The sequence below is a fragment of the Alligator sinensis genome, unplaced genomic scaffold (genome assembly GCF_000455745.1).
Source record: "Alligator sinensis unplaced genomic scaffold, ASM45574v1 scaffold445_2, whole genome shotgun sequence".
NCBI lineage: Eukaryota > Metazoa > Chordata > Crocodylia > Alligatoridae > Alligator > Alligator sinensis.
In genome coordinates this window covers 1,998,432-2,016,345 of record NW_005842081.1, presented here as the reverse complement: position 1 = coordinate 2,016,345, position 17,914 = coordinate 1,998,432, and the positions used below count along the sequence as shown (strand labels likewise).

Here is a 17,914-nt window from a genome sequence, read left to right as displayed (position 1 = left end):
CTGTCCCAGTAGAAGAACCACATCTACCTGACAGGTCTTAGTCTACACTTAGATTTTGAGATCTATTAGCTGCCCAGTTTTTAATCCACTTAGATAGTGCCATGGTGACTTTTTTTTTTCTTATCCTTCTAGAGTTTTAAATCAGAATGCAGGATCAAGTCAAATGTTACTCAAGCTCCTTATTGTCCTTACCTCTGCTGGCCACAGATTTCTCCTTATATTCTTCTAGCTTCCCTCATTTTCCTTCATGTATTGCAGGACTCTAGATCTTCCAGTGCAGATCCTCAAGCTACACTTCCATGTCTATACTGAAAGGTCTTAGCCGGTTTTGTGGCTTTTCTGCTGTGTCTTTGACTTCATGTCCATACTTGCAAGTTATAGTCTTGCAAACTCACACACAAAGCACTAGAGACACTCACCTTTTCTAGCCTTCCGCCTCCCTTTATGTAACAAGGAAGTCCTGACATTCAAAGTCAGGGTTTCTGTAGCACCATAAACATATGTGATGCAGTATTTAATTATTCTAAAATGGGGGTGTTCTCTATTTGAAGAATAATAAATAATATTGTACAAATATAGAGGACAGGTGGACAGCACAAGGTCAGGCAGTGAATTACTTGGTATTTATTTGGGGGGGGAGGGCAGGGGGTTGAGAGTCAGTGAACTAGATTCCTTTCCTGTGGCAGAAGGCAGGGAGGGATGGCACTTTAGGGTGCAAACAGACATTGCCTTGTGCCACTATAAGTGACCAGAAATGCTGCTATAACTAAAGGCAGGTACCATTTGTGACATCTTGTAAGGGAAAACATCTGTTTGCTTACTGCGAGCCCCAGAAATTCCTTTCCAGCAGATTCCTGGCAAGTGCATCAGGGTGCTGCTTCCCGACTTGGGGAGTGCTTCTGCAAGCAAAGAAAACCCCACGTGGGGTGCAGCACCCAGAGTCACTGTCCCATAGATTTGGGCTCCTGAAGCCCTAGAAGCAACAGGGTCCGGACAACACCGTGGCAGCGTCTGAAAATGCCAGTGAAGCAAGACACATCCTGCCATGGCTGATCCCGCTGCAAAGATAACATCTTGTTCAGAGGGGCATAAAGCTTTTGTCAATGAAGTAGGTTAAGGTGCCACCCTGTCCTGCTTGTTGCACGACTTCAGATCAAAACAACTAACTCTCTTTCTCTTTCCTGGGTGGCCAGCACAACTCCATCCCCCAAAAGCATCTACTTGCCCAAGCTAACTTGTCTTTTCTGGAGCCTCCCTCTTCAGGTCTTCTTTTGCTGAGGGGAGACCAGGTGTCCAGGCCTTCAGGAGTCCTCAGAAAGACCCTGATCAGAACTAGTCTAGCAGATTGGGTCAGAAGCACAAGTGCTTTCCCTCACTCCAGACAAAATGCTCACCCCCACAGCTCTTATACGGGAGGGAAGAACAGTAACTTGTTTGATACCAGTTAGTTGACTATACCCATTATTTTAGTTGATTATACCCATTATTTTCTTTTCCAAACAGCCCTTTCACTTAACACCAAGTCCTCAAACCCTGCCACCATGAACTTTGATGAGTCTGATCCCCCAACACAGAGGCCATGTCACATTTAGCAAAGAACTCTTACATTTCCTGACAGAGCTTGAAATCAGAGCAGTAGCACTGCAGGTGACGTTAAGGCGATGTGTCTGATCCTTCCAGGCATCACATGAATCAAGTAAATGTCTTCATGAGCTTTCCATTGTTTCTATAGGTTTGCTACCAAAGGAAAGAAATCCCAAATCCGTAAAATCACCCTCAGAAGAGCACACACGTTTTACACATTAATGATTGGATATTTATTTAACACTTACAAAACAGACGCATCTGAGTAACTAGCAATGTTGCCAAAGCTAAAGGCAGATGCCAGGGACTCACTCTCTTCTCTTTCTCAGGGCATTTCAGCTCCCAGCAAAACTCAGCATTTTGTTTTCCCTGTCCTCGTGGATCATTCTGCAAGTAAGAAATACATTTGCGACTGTTTGGGGGTCTGGGAATGGTAGCAAGTTTCTCTTGGTGTCAGTAGCTGACTCAGGAAACTAATTCACCTGACCAAAAAAAAAAAAAAAAAGAAGTCATCCCTACTTTTTCATCCTTGAATAGCATTATGTGAAGGGTCTGATTATGTATGGGAGGAGTGGGGGGCAAGGTGCTCCTGAAGGGTTTCATACTCCAATCTTCCCTTTACTAAACTGTAGCAAAGACCCATTTCAGACAAGGCACCCAAAGAAGTCAGTGGCTCGGTGATACTGAGCAGGGGTTAAGGTGCTGTGGGCACCGAGATGTACAGTTGACAGCCCAGAGGTTGCAAGTTCAAGGCCACTGCAGAAGCACTTATGGTATGGCCCTGTCAGACTCCAACACATCTGCAAATTCTGCTAAATACCTTGTCACAAGGACCTGAAAAGGAAGGAAGTGATAATGAGCAAATGTTTATAGTTTGTGTGCGTTTTGGAGATGCTTGCCCAATCCCAGAATCCACACCTACCTTCAAACTGCGCCATAAGGCTGGCCCAATGTCAGTACACCTAGGCTAAGGCATGGAGGAGGCTTAGCCTGGGGATGCACCCAGGGATCCCCTTCTATCTAGAGCAGGGGCAAACTCGTGGCCCGTGCAAGTAGAACTTCCAACACACCTGACAGCCGTGCTGGGATGAATTGGTCATTTTATAATTAGGATTGTGGTCACTTAATAAACAAATTACAGTGGATGGGGAGTCCACTGTTGTTCAGTGGTAGAATCCTTGTCTGCCACGCTGGACACCTAGGTTCAATTCCCACATGCTTGTACAAATACAGCTATGGAGGCACCACACACAGTCTGGCCTTTGGATTCTGTCTTAGTCGCCTAAAGGCGGGGTGGAAGGTCTGGGCAGCCTCTACGCCTTCCGGCAAAAAAAACAAAACACTGTGCCGAGGCATATGCATCCAAGGTCTGGGTGACCTCTCATACATACGCCATGATCTGGAAGGATCAATGGTTGCCAAACAGTGGATGGGGATTTGTAGAGAGCAGCGACTTAACTCCTCTGCACAAACCCCTGTTATTAATTTGAAGGGAGTAGGGCTTCTGAGAATGCATTAGAGCAATTCCTCTGTGGGAAGGAACAGAGAGAAGGCAAATAAGTAATTATCTGGAAAATGTGTGCCTTTTTCTTTAACAATATTGGGCAGTTTGGTGATGATAAACTAGGATGCTAGCAATTCTCAGAAATTATTAGTTTTTGGATTACCTTTCTGCCTCCCCTTCCCAGTCTTTTGCATGACTCACCTCTAGGTTTAAGTTCTGCTTACCTTTGGTGTGCAAAGCCCAACTGGAGACATGCTGCACCAGTGTAACAACATCTGACTGGCACTGGCAGCATAGCTTGTCTCAAGTGCAAGGGTCTATACCGGCAGTTTGAACCAGTACAGCTCATATGGCAGCTAAGCCTCTAATGAGGAAAAAGACTTAAACTTTCATATCCAAGGCCACAAGAGGAAATAAAGCCAACGTTAACATAGAATAATAGGAAGTTAGGGTAGGAAGGGACCTCAGGAGGTCATCTAGTCCAACCCCCTGCCCAAAGCAGGACCATCCCCAACTAGATCATCCCAGCCAAGGCTTTGTCTAGCTGGGTTTTGAAAACCTCCAAGGATGGAGCTTCCACCACTTCTCTGGGTAACCTGTGCCAGTGTTTTACTGCCCTCCTAGTGAGAAAATTACGCCTAATATCGAACCTAAACTTCCTTTGCTGCAACTTGAGACCATTGCTCCTTGTTGTGTCATCTGTCACCACTGAGAACAGTCCATCTCCATCCTTTTTAAAAACCCCTTCAGGTAGTTGAAGGCTGCTATTAAGTCTCCTCTTCTCTAGACTAAATAAGCCCAGTTCCCTCAGTTTTCCTCAGAAGTCCCCCAGCACCAGCACCATATCTGTTGCCCTCTGTTGGACTCTCTCCAATTTGTCCACATCCTTTTATAGTGGGGGGCCCCAAAACTGAACACAGTACTCCAGATGTAGCCTCACCAGTGCTGAATAGAGGGGAAGAATCACTTCCCTTGACCTGCTGGCAACACACCTACCAATGCAGCCCAGTATGCCATTAGCCTTCTTGGCAACAAGGGCACACTGCTGGCTTATATTCAGCTTATTATCCACTGTAACCCGCAGGTCCTTTTCTGCAGAGCTGCTGCCCAGCCAGTCAGCCCCCAGCCCGTACCGGTGCATGGGATTGTCCCATCCTAAGTGCAGGACTTTGCACTTGTCCTTGTTGAACCTCACGAGATTCCTTTTGGCCCAATCCTCCAATTTGTCCAGGTCACTCTGAATCCTAGTCCTACCCTCCAGCATATCTACTACTCCCCCTGCTTGGTGTCATCTGCAGACTTGCTGAGGGTGCACTCTATGCCATCTTCCAGATCACTGATGAAGACATTGAACAAAACCTGCCCCAGGACTGACCGCTGGGGCCCCCTACTTGATACCAGCTGTCCACTAGATACCGAGCCATTGATTACTACTCTCTGAGCCCGATGATCCAGCCAGTTTTCTATTCACCTTACAGTACATTCATCCAGCCCATACTTCCTTAGCTTGCCTGGGAGAATGTAGTGGGAGACTATATCAAAACCCTTGCTAAAATCAAGGTACACCACATCCACCGGTCTCCCTGCATCCAACATCACATCCCCTGCAAGTTGCCTGGGTTTTGTCCCACTTCCTACCCGACCTCCATGCTCCGCCGGGTTATTGTTATATCCTATGCCATTTTAATACTGCTTTTTCTTTGTCTTCTATCCCTCCAAAGCACAACCAACTGCAGCACGTGCACAGTTTGCCCTGGTGGAGAAGAGGCAATCAGTGAAGCTTCTGAAGAATGTTCACCTTGCCTGCCAGGTAATTATGCAATTAAAGGTGGGGAAGAGCACTAGTAGTCTAGCCAGGGACAAGAAAGAGCTAGACAGGAAGAGTTGCAGGAGACGCACACTGTGGGTGCACCTACACATGCAATTAATGCATAATGTTAATGAATAAACTCCAGCACAGTTTGCATTGGAGTTTATTGCTCCTGGGCCGTGTTTGCACACGTGCCTGGGACTGCAGCACATTGAGCCGAGTTGGAGCAGCCCTGACTGGTAGGGGGCTCAATGTGCTGCAGCCAGCCCCATCACCATCTACATGTGCATTGTGGCACGCTAAATAACTCTGCCGCAGGATAGTATGTGTGTTTATGGCAGTTTATTAGTTTACTAGTTTGTTTACTGAAGCCTAATAGGGCTACATGTGTAGCCGCTGAGACTACTGCGGAGCTAATTAGTCAGCTCTGCAGAAAACATCTCATGTAGCGCCAGTTAAGATTAAGACCCCTCTTCACTGATCAACAAGCTGGCAGCTGACAATTATTGTCAACGAACCATGTGCCTGAATATATTTATCAGCTGTCGCTTACGGAGGAAATCGTACCCATCTTAGCGGTACAGAAAATTCTTGCGACTTGATTCTACCAAGCTAATGACTGAGCAAACTCTTTTCAGTGCCCATTTATCAGGATCCACTGCTGATAACGACAAGATTCATTACAGCAATCAAAGCACTTCCAAGGCTAAATCCACACTACAAGCTTTTGCTGGCATAGCTGAGTTGGAAAAAGAGGTGAAGAAGCATAAACCCTGACACAGCTGTGCTGACAAAAGCCCCTTGCTTTGTGGCAGTACTGGGCAAGCAGGGTTTTTTTTGTCAATAGCTTACTTTGCTCAGGAATAAACTAAGTAGTGGCTAAAGCTCAGTTCTGTGGGTACAAGGTGTGTTCACTCTAGGCGGTTCAGTACAAAGTATAGTACGCACCAATGTAACTAAGTATACCCATACAGTAGTACTGGCATGAGAATGTAAAGCAGAAGCAACAGGGAGCTTGTGAAGGCAAATGAGAACATGCATTTTCTATAGACTGCAGTCAGTGCTGCCTGATGTAACACTGAATCACATAGCATAACACAGCAAGCCCCTGACACAGCAACAGTCTTGAGCCACTCCTCAAATCGCTAGTTGAAGGACTGCATGACAAGGTTTCACAGGGCCATAATGTTTTTAAAACATCCAAAAAGCGTTAACACTTTCAAATTCAGCAAAGGTACCATTTGGTAGTTCTAGAGACCCATTGTTCTCATCCTATGAAGTAAAGAAACCCTTTTTTAAACTTTTCAAACACTATTCAATATCTTTAAAAAGCTAAAACATTTCAGTCCGAGAGAGGTGGACTGAAACCAGAGTTACAGATGTAAACACCTTGGACCTTTGAGCCCAGCTCAGAACTGGACAGCTTACACTCACCGCTGCTTGTAGAGCATGTGAAAACTCAGCGTGGTTATTTCCCTTACACTGAACTCATGCCTCAGACTTAACTCTGGCTATTTGCTAATCTAAAACTGCGTATTTCTTCTTCCCTCTTCTCCAAACTCACATGCTCTCTTTTATGGTCTCCTTTCTCCCTCAGCACAGACTGACTCAGCACTCTGATTTTACTTATGTGCACAAAATATTTTTAGCAGCTTTCCTTTTCCATTACCAGTATTGTGTGAAGCACTGAGCATACAAAGATTGTCAGTAAAAGCCCCAGTGGCCTAATCCTACCCTCATGTTGTGCTTCTTTTGATATGTAGGTATGTTTAAAGCTTCTGGTGACAACCAATGCAAAGTCTGCAAGACGGGAGAATACCAATTACAAGTGGGCCAGGAGAGCTGTGACATATGCCCAGAAAATCACTACTGCCCTGTAAGTCTCTATAAGCTACAGCAAAAGCCTGGCTTAAGAAATGTAGTTGATCCATGAAAAGCTCCATTTTAGTTGTAGTTTGTAGTTGATCCATTTTAATTAATGGCATCTTTATTTTAACTCCCAATATAGGTAGTGCCATGTTAGAGGGAAATAGTTAGAAATGTTAACTACCCCTAGAGCCATTACCTGTCCTCACACTCCTCATAAATCTTCCACTGGTTTTGGGGGTATTTAGAAGAAAGCTAGAGAAAGCTCCATGGGCTGAGTTATTTGAAATAGGGACAAGTCTATAATAGATGGGATTTGCTGTTCTCCAGCCTATGGTAACTAAAGCATGTAATTAAAGTGTGGAACTCATTGCCATCAGGTGCTGTGGATGCTGACAGTTTAGCTAGATTCAAAAAAGGAACTGGACAAATCCTTGGAGGAAAGATGCATCAGTAGCTATTAAGCATGGGAATTGGGGATACAGCCTTTGAATTAGAATTTCCTAGACCTTAAATGGTGGAGGCTGCAAAGAGTGGGGAACAGTGGAAATAAATAAAGAAATAACCCTGGTCATACCCAGTTCTCTCTCTTTTTCAGTATCCACTCTGCCACTGTGTGACACAGGGTGCTGGGCAAGATGGACCTACGGCCTGACTCAGTAAATGGCAGTTTTTATGTTCTTATGCTGTCTAGTGCCGTCCTGGGTAAACCCAGGAAAGATTTCAGCCTACATAACCAAAGCTAGTTTGCCACTTTTGCTTTTTCTAAGTTGAGACATGGGATGTCAGTTCCTAACCTCCAGCCTGACTTACCAAAAATGCCATCCTCAAAACTCATGTTAGTCAGTCTCTTGTTTCTACCCTCCACATTCAAGTGACATCTAAAAACCCAGATCTTTCTTGCTCAAAGCACAGAGTTTAGTAGCTACTCTAAAAAGTTATACCTTCCTCCAGATTGTCTCCGGTGTTTCTCTTAGTTTGAAAGACATTCAGTGCAGGGACAGTCTTACCTAGTGCCTTGTCTCATGCAACACAATCAGTGATGATGCTTAAGCAACAAGTCTTACCTGTCGCTGAACATGATACATTTTCATTTGAACAGAGCCCAGATGTGAACCCCATTATGTGTCCTCCTGATGCCTTCTGTCCAGCTGGTAGCACTCAACCACAGTACTGCATGGAAACATTTCTTCAAAAGGCTGGAGATTCTTGTGAACTGGCTCCTATAACTATTGTACTACTAGCCATTTTATCAGCAGGCAAGTAATGAACATTTAATGTTGCACTGAAGCATTCCACCTGCAACTGGTACCCTTTTGTTTAAACAGCAGCAAAATACTTCCTTGATGGTTTATTCTTGATTGATCTCCAGATAACTTAATACCTAGTGAAGCTTATTTTCTGACTTTGGGCCACATTTTTGCAGTCCTCTTTTCAGAGGAATCAATCTGCTGTACATTAATTATGGTGTCTTCGTGTTCTCCAACCTACTTGAATACAATTTAATGCCCTGTTCTTCATCAGGATTCCCATGATCTCCGAAATGCTGCCCCAAAGCACAGTATGATAGACGTATAGAATAGTAACCTTAAAGACAAGCTGGATAATGACATCCTACTTTTAATAATGTGATAGGAATTTAAATCACATTTAAGAACATCAGCCATGCTTTTACAGTGCAGAATTCTTGGTTCTCATTATCAAGTGCTATTTTAAGTAGAACATACAAAGGAAAATGTAAAAGGAGCACTCCTATAATTCAGTTTTCCTTCACAAGCAAGTAAGTCCATGCTCTGCTTACTAACGAGCAGAGACAGTAGCATAAAATTAATTTCTTCATGGTGCATGCAATATACCATGACTCAAAAATCATGAGTCATGACCTCAAAACAAGGTTTTTATGGTTGATTTTTACTGTATCCTCTGATCACTGAACTTCCCGAAAAAATCCCCAGTGTGTAGGACTGTTACTTCTGGTTCTTTGAGATGTTACATAATTAGTAATTGCATAATTGCACTGAAAAATGCAAGGTTTTCCACCTTGGGAGGAAAAACCTGCAGCATCCTTATAGGCTCAGCAGTGCTACACTGGCTAGTACTACAGAAGAAAGACTTGGGGGTCATCATTGACCACAAGATGAACATGAGCCTGCAGTGCGATGCTGTGGCTAATAAAGCGACCAAAATGCTGGTTTGCATCCATAGATACTTCTCAAGCAAATCCCAGGACGTCATTCTCCCCTTGTACTCGGCCTTGGTGAGGCTGCAGCTGGAGTACAAAGTCCAGTTTTGGGCCCCACAACTCAAAAAGGATGTGGAGAAGCTTGAGAGAGTCCAGAGAAGAGCCATGCGCATAATCAGAGGTCAGGAAAATAGACCTTATGACGACAGGCTGAGATCTATTAGGCTCTTTAGCCTGGAAAACTATAGGCACTCAGGGGTGATCTGATGGCTACCTATAAGTTTATCAGGGGTGACCACCAGTATCTGGGGGAACGTTTGTTCACCAGAGCGCCCCAAGGGATGACGAGGTCGAACAGTTATAAACTACTGCAAGAGCATTTCAGGCTGTACATAAGGAAGAATTTCTTTACTGTCTGAGCCCCCAAGGTCTGGAACAGCTTTCCACCGGAGGTGGTTCAAGCACCTACATTGAACACCTTCAAGAGTAAATTGGATGCTTATCTTGCTGGGATCCTATGACCCCAGCTGACTTCCTGCCCTTTGGGCGGGAGGCTGGATTTGATGATCTTCCAAGGTCCCTTCCAGCTCTAATGTCTATGAAATATATCAAATCTAGTGTGAACCCCTTTGTATATACATATACACCTCATGCACATGAGGTCAGTCTTTTGAATAGCAAGGGTTATTAGGGTTGCATGCATGTTTTTTCTCTCCTTACTCTCTCATATGAGTATAAAAGACAGGGTGACTGACAGGAAAACCAAACCCTGTTGCCTGCATGCAACAGAGGAAGAGGAAAAGGGGGAAGACCCCTGCCAGGAGCCAAACTTTTGGGACTTCCAGGGAACAGCAGATGCAGTAGGCGACTCAAAACAGACTCAGGCTTGGAGACCAGGAACAGCTAAGGAGCTGCAAAAGGTTGAAAATCAGGGGAAGCCAGGCAGACTATTAAGCTAAATAGGGACACCTGGATGGCTCTCTCCCCGAGGCAGCGGCCAGGTGACGAAGGAAGGCAGAGCTTAGGGATAATAAACCTGGCTGGAGCTGGGATGGGGAGGGAAGTTCTAGGTTGCAGGTATGGGAGTGAGGGGAACTCCTGGGAACTTCTGCAACCCTGGAGCATTGGGAGTGGCTTGTAACAAGGTGATTAACCTCCTTTGTTTGGAATTAAGTTAAAGAATTGGAGGACTGGGAGTGTCTGTAAGGGCACAGGAGGCCACAAGCAGGGTACCTGGCACACACCCTCTGCTGCGGGGCTGAGCCCGAGACCCCAAGAAGCAGGGCCTGAAACAGTGGACCTGAACTGAGGGGTCTCAGCTAGAGGAAAAGAAGCTGAACAGGCTGAAGTCTGAATAAAGGCTGGGGCTGGAGAGACCCTATGAAGACTTTCGCATAGAGAGACTGTGAGATGGGAAGTCCTGACAAAAGGGCATAGAGAGTCATTGGTGAGGTGTGGGCATGGTTACAGAGGCAGCAAGGCCATGATAATAGCCCTAGGGCACCAAGAAAAGGACTGCTATCCTTGTCTCAAAGGATGTATTCCTTTTGAATACATACTGGTTACCATCAAATCATGGTAGGTGAGAAGCAGGTGGTGGAATAGGCTTGAGGGAATACTGTCAGGAAGAGGTAGTGCCCATGCCCCAGACCTGTCACAGTGACCTGCCTTAGTTACCTTGCAATTCAAAGTCCACATTGCTGAGAACCCAAAAAAGCATGGAAGAAAGGCTGATAATGTATATGACCCCAAATATCATCAGCTCAGTCACTAAGATAGCGGCCATCCTTTTTCTTCAAGGATACATCAATGAAGATCATGCAGTAGGTGACTGACAAGCAGCCACCCCTCCAGGCATTGAGGATGAGGGCCAGCCATGTCCAGTCATGATTGGAATATTGTTCGTCCAAGCTTGGACCATACACCTTAGTGGAAAGCATAGTGCTTGATAAAAGTCAGCTGGCTGTTCCATATTGTTGCTTTACAGATCTCAGATAATGGTATGTTGCTGAAGCAGGCCAAGACACTCCATGTGCCTTAAGAAAATGCACCCCAAAGTCTGGAGGAAGGGAACCACCACTTAACTGAGAGATGGAGACACATGTAGAAATTCTTCGTAATAAGATGGTTTTGGTCTTTTGATGAGCAGGAAACCTAGCCACAAAGAAATGGTGAGATAGCGATAGGGGTTCTTTCTGTACAGGTAAAAAGAACAAGGTTCTGAAAACATATTGGGGGCAAAAGATAGCTTCTCTCCCATCATGGATTCTGGTTTCATAAAGAAGACAACTAAGTTAATTGATCAAGTGAAACTGAGGCCTACTTTAACGGTGAACTAAGGATATGGATAAGTAATCAAATGCAAGCGAGTCAACAAGGGTTGGTTACTTGCCACAGAACACCACAGCAACTGTTTGTGTGCCCACAAAGGCTCTGCAGTAGAAAACTAAACCAGGACAACTTAATCCTGCTTCATTTAGTTGCCTCAGTTTAGCTTTCCAGTTACTGTGGGGTCACTACAGACGCATGAAAAGTTACCGTTATAAAGTTACTGCGATAGTTCTGCAGGCAATCCCCACCCCTGTTAATTTGTTTTAATTTGTGGTTTGTCCATAACCTTAGGAAGAGGTCTCAGGTATATCTTATGCCTAGAAAAGGGTGTTTAAGGATATTTGGTCACAAGGGCTTGGAGCTGGCTGAGCCAGCATGCCAGTAGAAAGATCATCCTGAGGGTAAGATCTAAAAGCACAAATAAAGGCTCCAGGAGCTTCAGAAGGACAATATGAGTTCCCACATAAGAGCTGAGTCTAACTAGCAGAAGACCCTTCAGATGCCTCAAAACCATTGGATGTGAAGATACACATAATACGACTTTGACTTGCTGTTACTTCTACTAAATGAACTTAAAGAACTAACAGACCAGTCCAGCTTGTTTTAGGATCATCTGTGTTAGCAGAGGTCCATCTGGGTCCGCCATATTATGAATAACTATTTCCATTTGGAGAAGTAGATCTTCCTAGCAAAGAGCTTTTCCTCCATTGCACTGTAATTTCTTAAACCTACTGAAAACAATCTCTTTCAGAGACGCTCAAGCAGGCAGTATCTCAGCCACCAGCTGCGGCCTCTCAACATGATTCTGTGATACTAGGTCCTGGCAGCTTAGTAAATGAATGGGGTCTGAACAGACACGTGCTTTCAGAATCAGCATGACTTTGTCCTGTCTGACTTTGGATATTATGCTATGATTAGAGCCAAGGTACACAGGAAGCTCAGAGACAACAGTAACAGGAAGGTGTCTGGACAGAGCTTGGCCTCATGCAACCTCTTGAGAAGAAGTTGTGCACTTGGGGCTGTTCTCTATAGCAAACACTTACTAAGGGAGTTCTCCATTGCTGAAATATTGAAATGATGGATTTTAAGTCACAATTTACAGTTGGTTATTTGGCTATACAAAGTACTTATAGCCCTCATTACTGTAGTATTTGAACACCTGAGTTTCTCCTCACAACAGCCTTCTGTGGAAGAAAGGCTACGATACCCATTTTACATGGACAAGCAAGATACAGTAAGGCTAAGTGGTTTCTCCCAGTTACACAAGAAGTCTGGGGAAGAAAGAGTTGCACCTAGTTCCTCCAAGCCATAAGTAATTCTCTTTGCATCTATTTAAGAAGTCTAGTCCAGTGGTTAGAGCAAGGATGGCTGGTACCTGCAATTGTTAGGATCAGTGGGGTTCCTTGTAGTGATGATACCATATCTACAATTTGATGGCTTCTTGATGGGGAAGGCTGAAAGCCTTGCTGGTTCATACAGTGCACTGCACTGTGGACAATATCCATCAAAAGCTACATCATGGAGCCCCACAAGGCAGGCAGGAACAGCATGGCCAGTTACTTGGCTTTAACTCAAGAGCATGGGAAGGTTGAAGACTAGAAAGAACATCCCTGGTCAGCAAATCCAGTTCCTGGCTCTTCAAAACAGTCTCAGACATCTTCAAGGTGTCCTGGAACCTGATGTCCTGAACATGCAGTTCATCTCAGTGGGCACTTCAACTTGTTTTGGGGTATCAGTGAAGAGTATCATAGTTGGGGATAGGATCAAAAAGAGAATCCTTTCTTGCATTCTCCAGGGCCACCCATGAGTTCTTGTAGGATCTTAAATGGGACCCCATCATGAGATATACCTCATCAGAAGAATGATCTCATAGTTGCAAGGTCTGCAGTTGAGGTCTGGCAAGTAACATCAGGTATGTGAGTACATGCATGCTTATAGCAGGCTGAAATCAGCTGAAAAGGGAGAGGCAAGGGAGCTGTAGAGGAAGAAGAGTGGAACTGGATGGGATAGTCAGGACTTCTAAACATCTGTCTCATGTCACAGCAGACTGTGCCCAGTGGAGTGGTGCCAAGCAGCTTCTGAAGTAGGCGTATTCTGGTCTGCATCCTGACTGTCCCTTCAGATTTGCTAATTGTACCTAAGAGCAGGATGTGCCGTGGTGGAGGAAAAAAGCTAGTGATTCTAGTTGTATCTGAGCTATATTTTGGTGTTGGGGGGCATCAGTTGTCACAATTGGGAATGAGGACAGTACTAGTTCCAGCATGGGGCTGCAGAGCAGTCAGTTTGTTCGCTGAATCCTATCTATGCTGTGATCATTAATCATTGCCTGGACCTCCTCAGGGATACCTGATGCGGCGAGCCACAATGCTTTGCTACACATCACCATCATGCATACAGAACTGGTTATAATCTCAAAGGAATTACAGCAGCCTTGGCCACCAACTGGCCTGCTTTAATCACTTCCCTGAGTTTCACCCTGCTTTCACAGGCAAATTTTTATAGAAAGGGCATCGCTCTGTCCCAAGTCAAAGAGCTGTGGCTGCACAGAACAGGAACAGAGCCTAATCTTCAGCTCATTCACCCTTCCCTTCCTGTGCTACACTTTAGCCCTTTCATAGCTGAACTGTCAAGCTCTTGCCTGCTCAGGCAAAAGCTGAAACTGTAGCTGCTGCTGAAGACTGGACTGGATGAAAAGAAAAAGAGCTAAAAAGTCTGCAGGGCTGTGAAATAGATGAGACCAGGAGTAGCTAATAGACAGCAAAAGAGCTAGAGAAAAGATAGCTTGATTAATGGAACAATAGGATTATTTTAAAAAGGAGAGATGGTTGTTAATACCCGTGGGCTAAAGAGAGAGTAGCAGGAATCAGGTAGATGATGAGCCATGAAGTCAATTGACTCCCTCAGCACTGCCGTAATAGAAATGTCACGGCTGGTACCAGGCATTTGGTTTTAGACTTTGGCTGGAGGAGGAATCAAAGGATGAGAGTACACCATAGCACCTCCTTTGAATGTGCCCCTGCTGGACTCTACTTCTCCCTCCATGCAGCTGCTGGAGGGAAGAGAAGGAAAAACAGCACACATCTTACAATGTCTCCACTGCATCTATTCTGGGTAGAAAACCAGCTTCCCTGCTTAAAACATGGATCCCAATATTGGAAGGCTAATTTTGGGGGAAAAAGAGGAATATGGTATATGAATAGATACAGCATGCTTTTTTTCCTTTGTGCCATCTTTTCTGGGCTGATATTCAGGGTTGCTTGTCTGCTAGATGTTGCCTTTGCATGAAGCAGGATTAACTAACTCAACCTGGGATATGAAGAGTCTTTCATAGGGGAAGTCTTTACATGAATACAAACAGACTTATACAGGGGAGTCTGACCACGAATATCAAGCCCAGATCAATCAGTAACATTCACAGCAGTTTCATGTCAGAGAATCAGAATACATTTTTTTTAATGAAATTTTAGAAGAAACTTGATCAAATCCAGAAGTGCTGGACACTCACCAGGTTCCATATTGCTGCCATGTGGTGAGGGATGGGAGCACAAGGCCTATGTGCAATGCAGGTGGATTCTATGCATTTAAAATGCTGTTTTACTCATGACCATGTACAGGGGATCCCCACTAGAAGTGTTGCCAGGTTTCCCAAGTTTACAGAACAATTTTGGCCTCTGCTGACTCTTCACTGATGTGGGACTTCCTGCTTCTCTAAAAGCTAAAGCACTGGTACCCACAGACCTATCCTGTGCCCCTCAAACCTTACATCTGCACAATCCCCAGCTCAGCAATAAGTTCTGTTGCCAGTCCTGTCCCTTGTGGATATTGTTCCTCAGTACTTCTCTGTTTTTTCAGAGCTTTTCCCTGCTCCCCTTTCCTAAGGACTGGCGGCTTCTCCTGACCCTGGGTGACCTCCAGACCTGGCCACCCAGAGCCTGGCATGACATACTGGTTCCAGCAGAGGTCAAAATTGCACTGCAAAAACTGGCAACAGTATGTTCAAAAACTTTTGTGCAGGTTCTAGTTACTTGATATTGGGCAGGAAAAACATACGAGAAAAAGCCTGTCAGAAAAGTGTGTTCAGTTTGGAATGACCCCTACACCCCTACCACCATCCTTGGGCTTTTTCCATCAGAAATGCTTGTTAGAAAAACTGTCCATCATGATCTAGTTACCTTGTGTGTTTCAAAGAATGTGGCCAGCAGGAGGAAGGATAAATGTAAAAAGCAATACAAGTCACCAGAAATAAAAACAAAAAACCCAATGAATTTTTCGTAAGAGTTCAAAAATGAAATACATAGTTCATTTAATAAATCCAGCATTTTACCACAAGCTTACACGCCTTCTAAATTGGACATATGTGGCTGCTCTTAGAAGGGCATGTTGTTGGACTGCAACAGAGGAGCACAAGTCAGTTATTTAGATCAATTTTCCCTGCTGTGACTATGGTAGGAAGCTAAAACTTGCATTAAATGCCTTGATATTAATCCAGTGTTTCCTTATTGATTGTGCCCCATTTAGGGTTTTTGATTGTTTGGTTGGTTTTTTGCAGGGGTTTTTTTGTTTTGTTTTGTTGTGGGTTTCTTTTGGGGAGGGTGGTGGGATGCTGCAGTATCAAACCAGGATCTAAGAGTCAGTCTAGGTTCTTCTCTTCCTGTGAACCACAAAGTCACAAGGACTCTGGAAAGTGAACTATGTTTCTCCACCAAGTCTTGCAAAAGAGTTGCATGTAACTGGTTTGAACTTGGTAAAGATTTGGGGGGGATATATGGTAATACTCTTTCCTCTACTACTACATCACAACACACACAGTTAACAGAAAAGGCATAGCTGAAGTCTGACAATTTTCTTTACAATCACTTTTTTGAATCAAGTTGCACTTTCAGAGTTGTTCTGATAGTTGATGTGTTGTACCTACCCAGAACCGATTTTGCACAAATCTAAATGAATGCAAAACCTCAGGTTACCAAAAAAAAGTACTGCATTACCCAAAAGTCAAAGGACAACCACTGCCTGACAGTTTACCTTCACTTCTGAAAATACTTTTCATTCCTCCATTTTTCAGGTGGAGTCCTTGCTGCTGCTTTAATAATTCTGAAACGAAAGCAAGAATATGGCTGGAAAACCTCGAAGTCTCCATTACTGTCAAAAGAATCAGTACCACATACAACTTATGGTGTAACTGGGCACACAGAACCAGTATATGCTGGCTGGTAGGATTTTCTGGTGTTGGAAAAAAACTCAAATAATCACAAGCACGTTCTCAGTTTTTTTTTCATGTCTGATGAAATGATAAAAATGTGCTCAGGACAGTATGTATGGGCAGAGTGTAATATATGAGTAAATCCATGGGATTTGGTTTGCAAAGCTAAAGTGTTAAGTGTACTCCTGACAAATACATTAAAAAAAAAACAAACCTTTGATTTTTGCAGGTCTGTGAGAACTTGTACTAACTCACTACTCTCAAATAAACTGGATTAATAAGACTGCTCTTTTTCCCCTTGCCCTGCTCCATAACAGTTATTTGTTTTAATTCAGGAAAAAGAATAATTGCATCCTTACATTCTTGATCCCCTGGCCAAGGGGAAAAAGTCATATGTCTTAGCAATCATTTCCACTTCCTATACTGAGTGAGCATGTGGTTGGTTGCATTATGCATCATAGTCATTTTACAATATGCTAATTATTTCTATCAGGGTAGAAGCAAACACGAGCATAATTCTTCTAAGAATGTACTTTTGACTGTTTCCGTAAATTAAAGCAAGGGTAGTTCTGCTTTCTCCTGACAACTGTTGGAGGATATCTGCAGGTAAAGCGGTGGTCAACCTCCCTCATGTTACCTTCACAGTCCCTAACGCAGCTGGCTGCAAGAGCAACAGGGCTGGAACTTGCTGAGGCAAAAAAAAAAAAAGAAGTAATTTCTTTCTAAGTCCTCAGTAAAAAGCAGCTCTGCTGTATTACAGGAGGCAACTTGAGCTGCCTGTAGCTTTAGCAAGAAGGAGCCACAAAAGTGAACTGCAAGGCAAAGAAAAGATAGGGGACAGGAGCAAGAGGAAGAGACAAAAAGAACAGTAACAGTAAACTGTGAAGAGGTTATGGTCCTTCCTCCACTCTCTAAATGAGACTGGCCGCATCTACATGAGATGCTGACTGCACGGTCATTTAGTACCTGTATAAACAGTAATGCACAGTAGCATCGCATCACCCTTCCTGCCATGCAATGCTACTGCGCAGTAGTATCAAGCTACTGTGCAGTCAGCATCTCATGTAGCCACTCCCCAGCCACTATTTAGCCTCCTCTTGAAGACCCCCAGGGTAGGGGAGAGCACCACCTCCCTTGGGAGCCCGTTCCAGACCTTGGCCACTCTAACTGTGAAGAAGTTCTTCCTAATGTCTAGTCTAAATCTGCTCTCTGCTAGCTTGTGGCCATTATTTCTTGTAACCCCCGGGGGCGCCTTGGTGAATAAAACCTCACCAATTCCCTCCTTTGCCACCGTGATGAACTTATAGGGAGCCACAAGGTCGCCTCTCAACCTTCTCTTGCAGAGGCTGAAAAGGTCCAGGTTCTCTAGTCTCTCCTCGTAGGGCTTGGTCTGCAAGCCCTTAACCATACGAGTGGCCCTTCTCTGGACCCTCTCCA

General features: G+C 44.4%; 1 protein-coding gene across 2 annotated transcripts in view; it reads left to right on the top strand.

The window, feature by feature from the left end:
• The window catches only part of LOC102372388 (sushi, von Willebrand factor type A, EGF and pentraxin domain-containing protein 1), a 30,300-nt gene extending 13,544 nt beyond the window's left edge, over window positions 1-16,756 (top strand). For both annotated transcript variants that reach the window (XM_006023807.2, XM_006023808.2), the window contains exons 5-9: window positions 1,914-1,977; window positions 4,810-4,898; window positions 6,662-6,774; window positions 7,867-8,023; window positions 16,340-16,756. In XM_006023807.2, the coding sequence (XP_006023869.1) occupies window positions 1,914-1,977; window positions 4,810-4,898; window positions 6,662-6,774; window positions 7,867-8,023; window positions 16,340-16,491 (575 nt within the window). In that variant the 3' untranslated portion in view covers window positions 16,492-16,756. The remainder of the gene's footprint in view (window positions 1-1,913; window positions 1,978-4,809; window positions 4,899-6,661; window positions 6,775-7,866; window positions 8,024-16,339) is intronic.
• The last annotated feature ends 1,158 nt before the right edge of the window (window positions 16,757-17,914 follow it).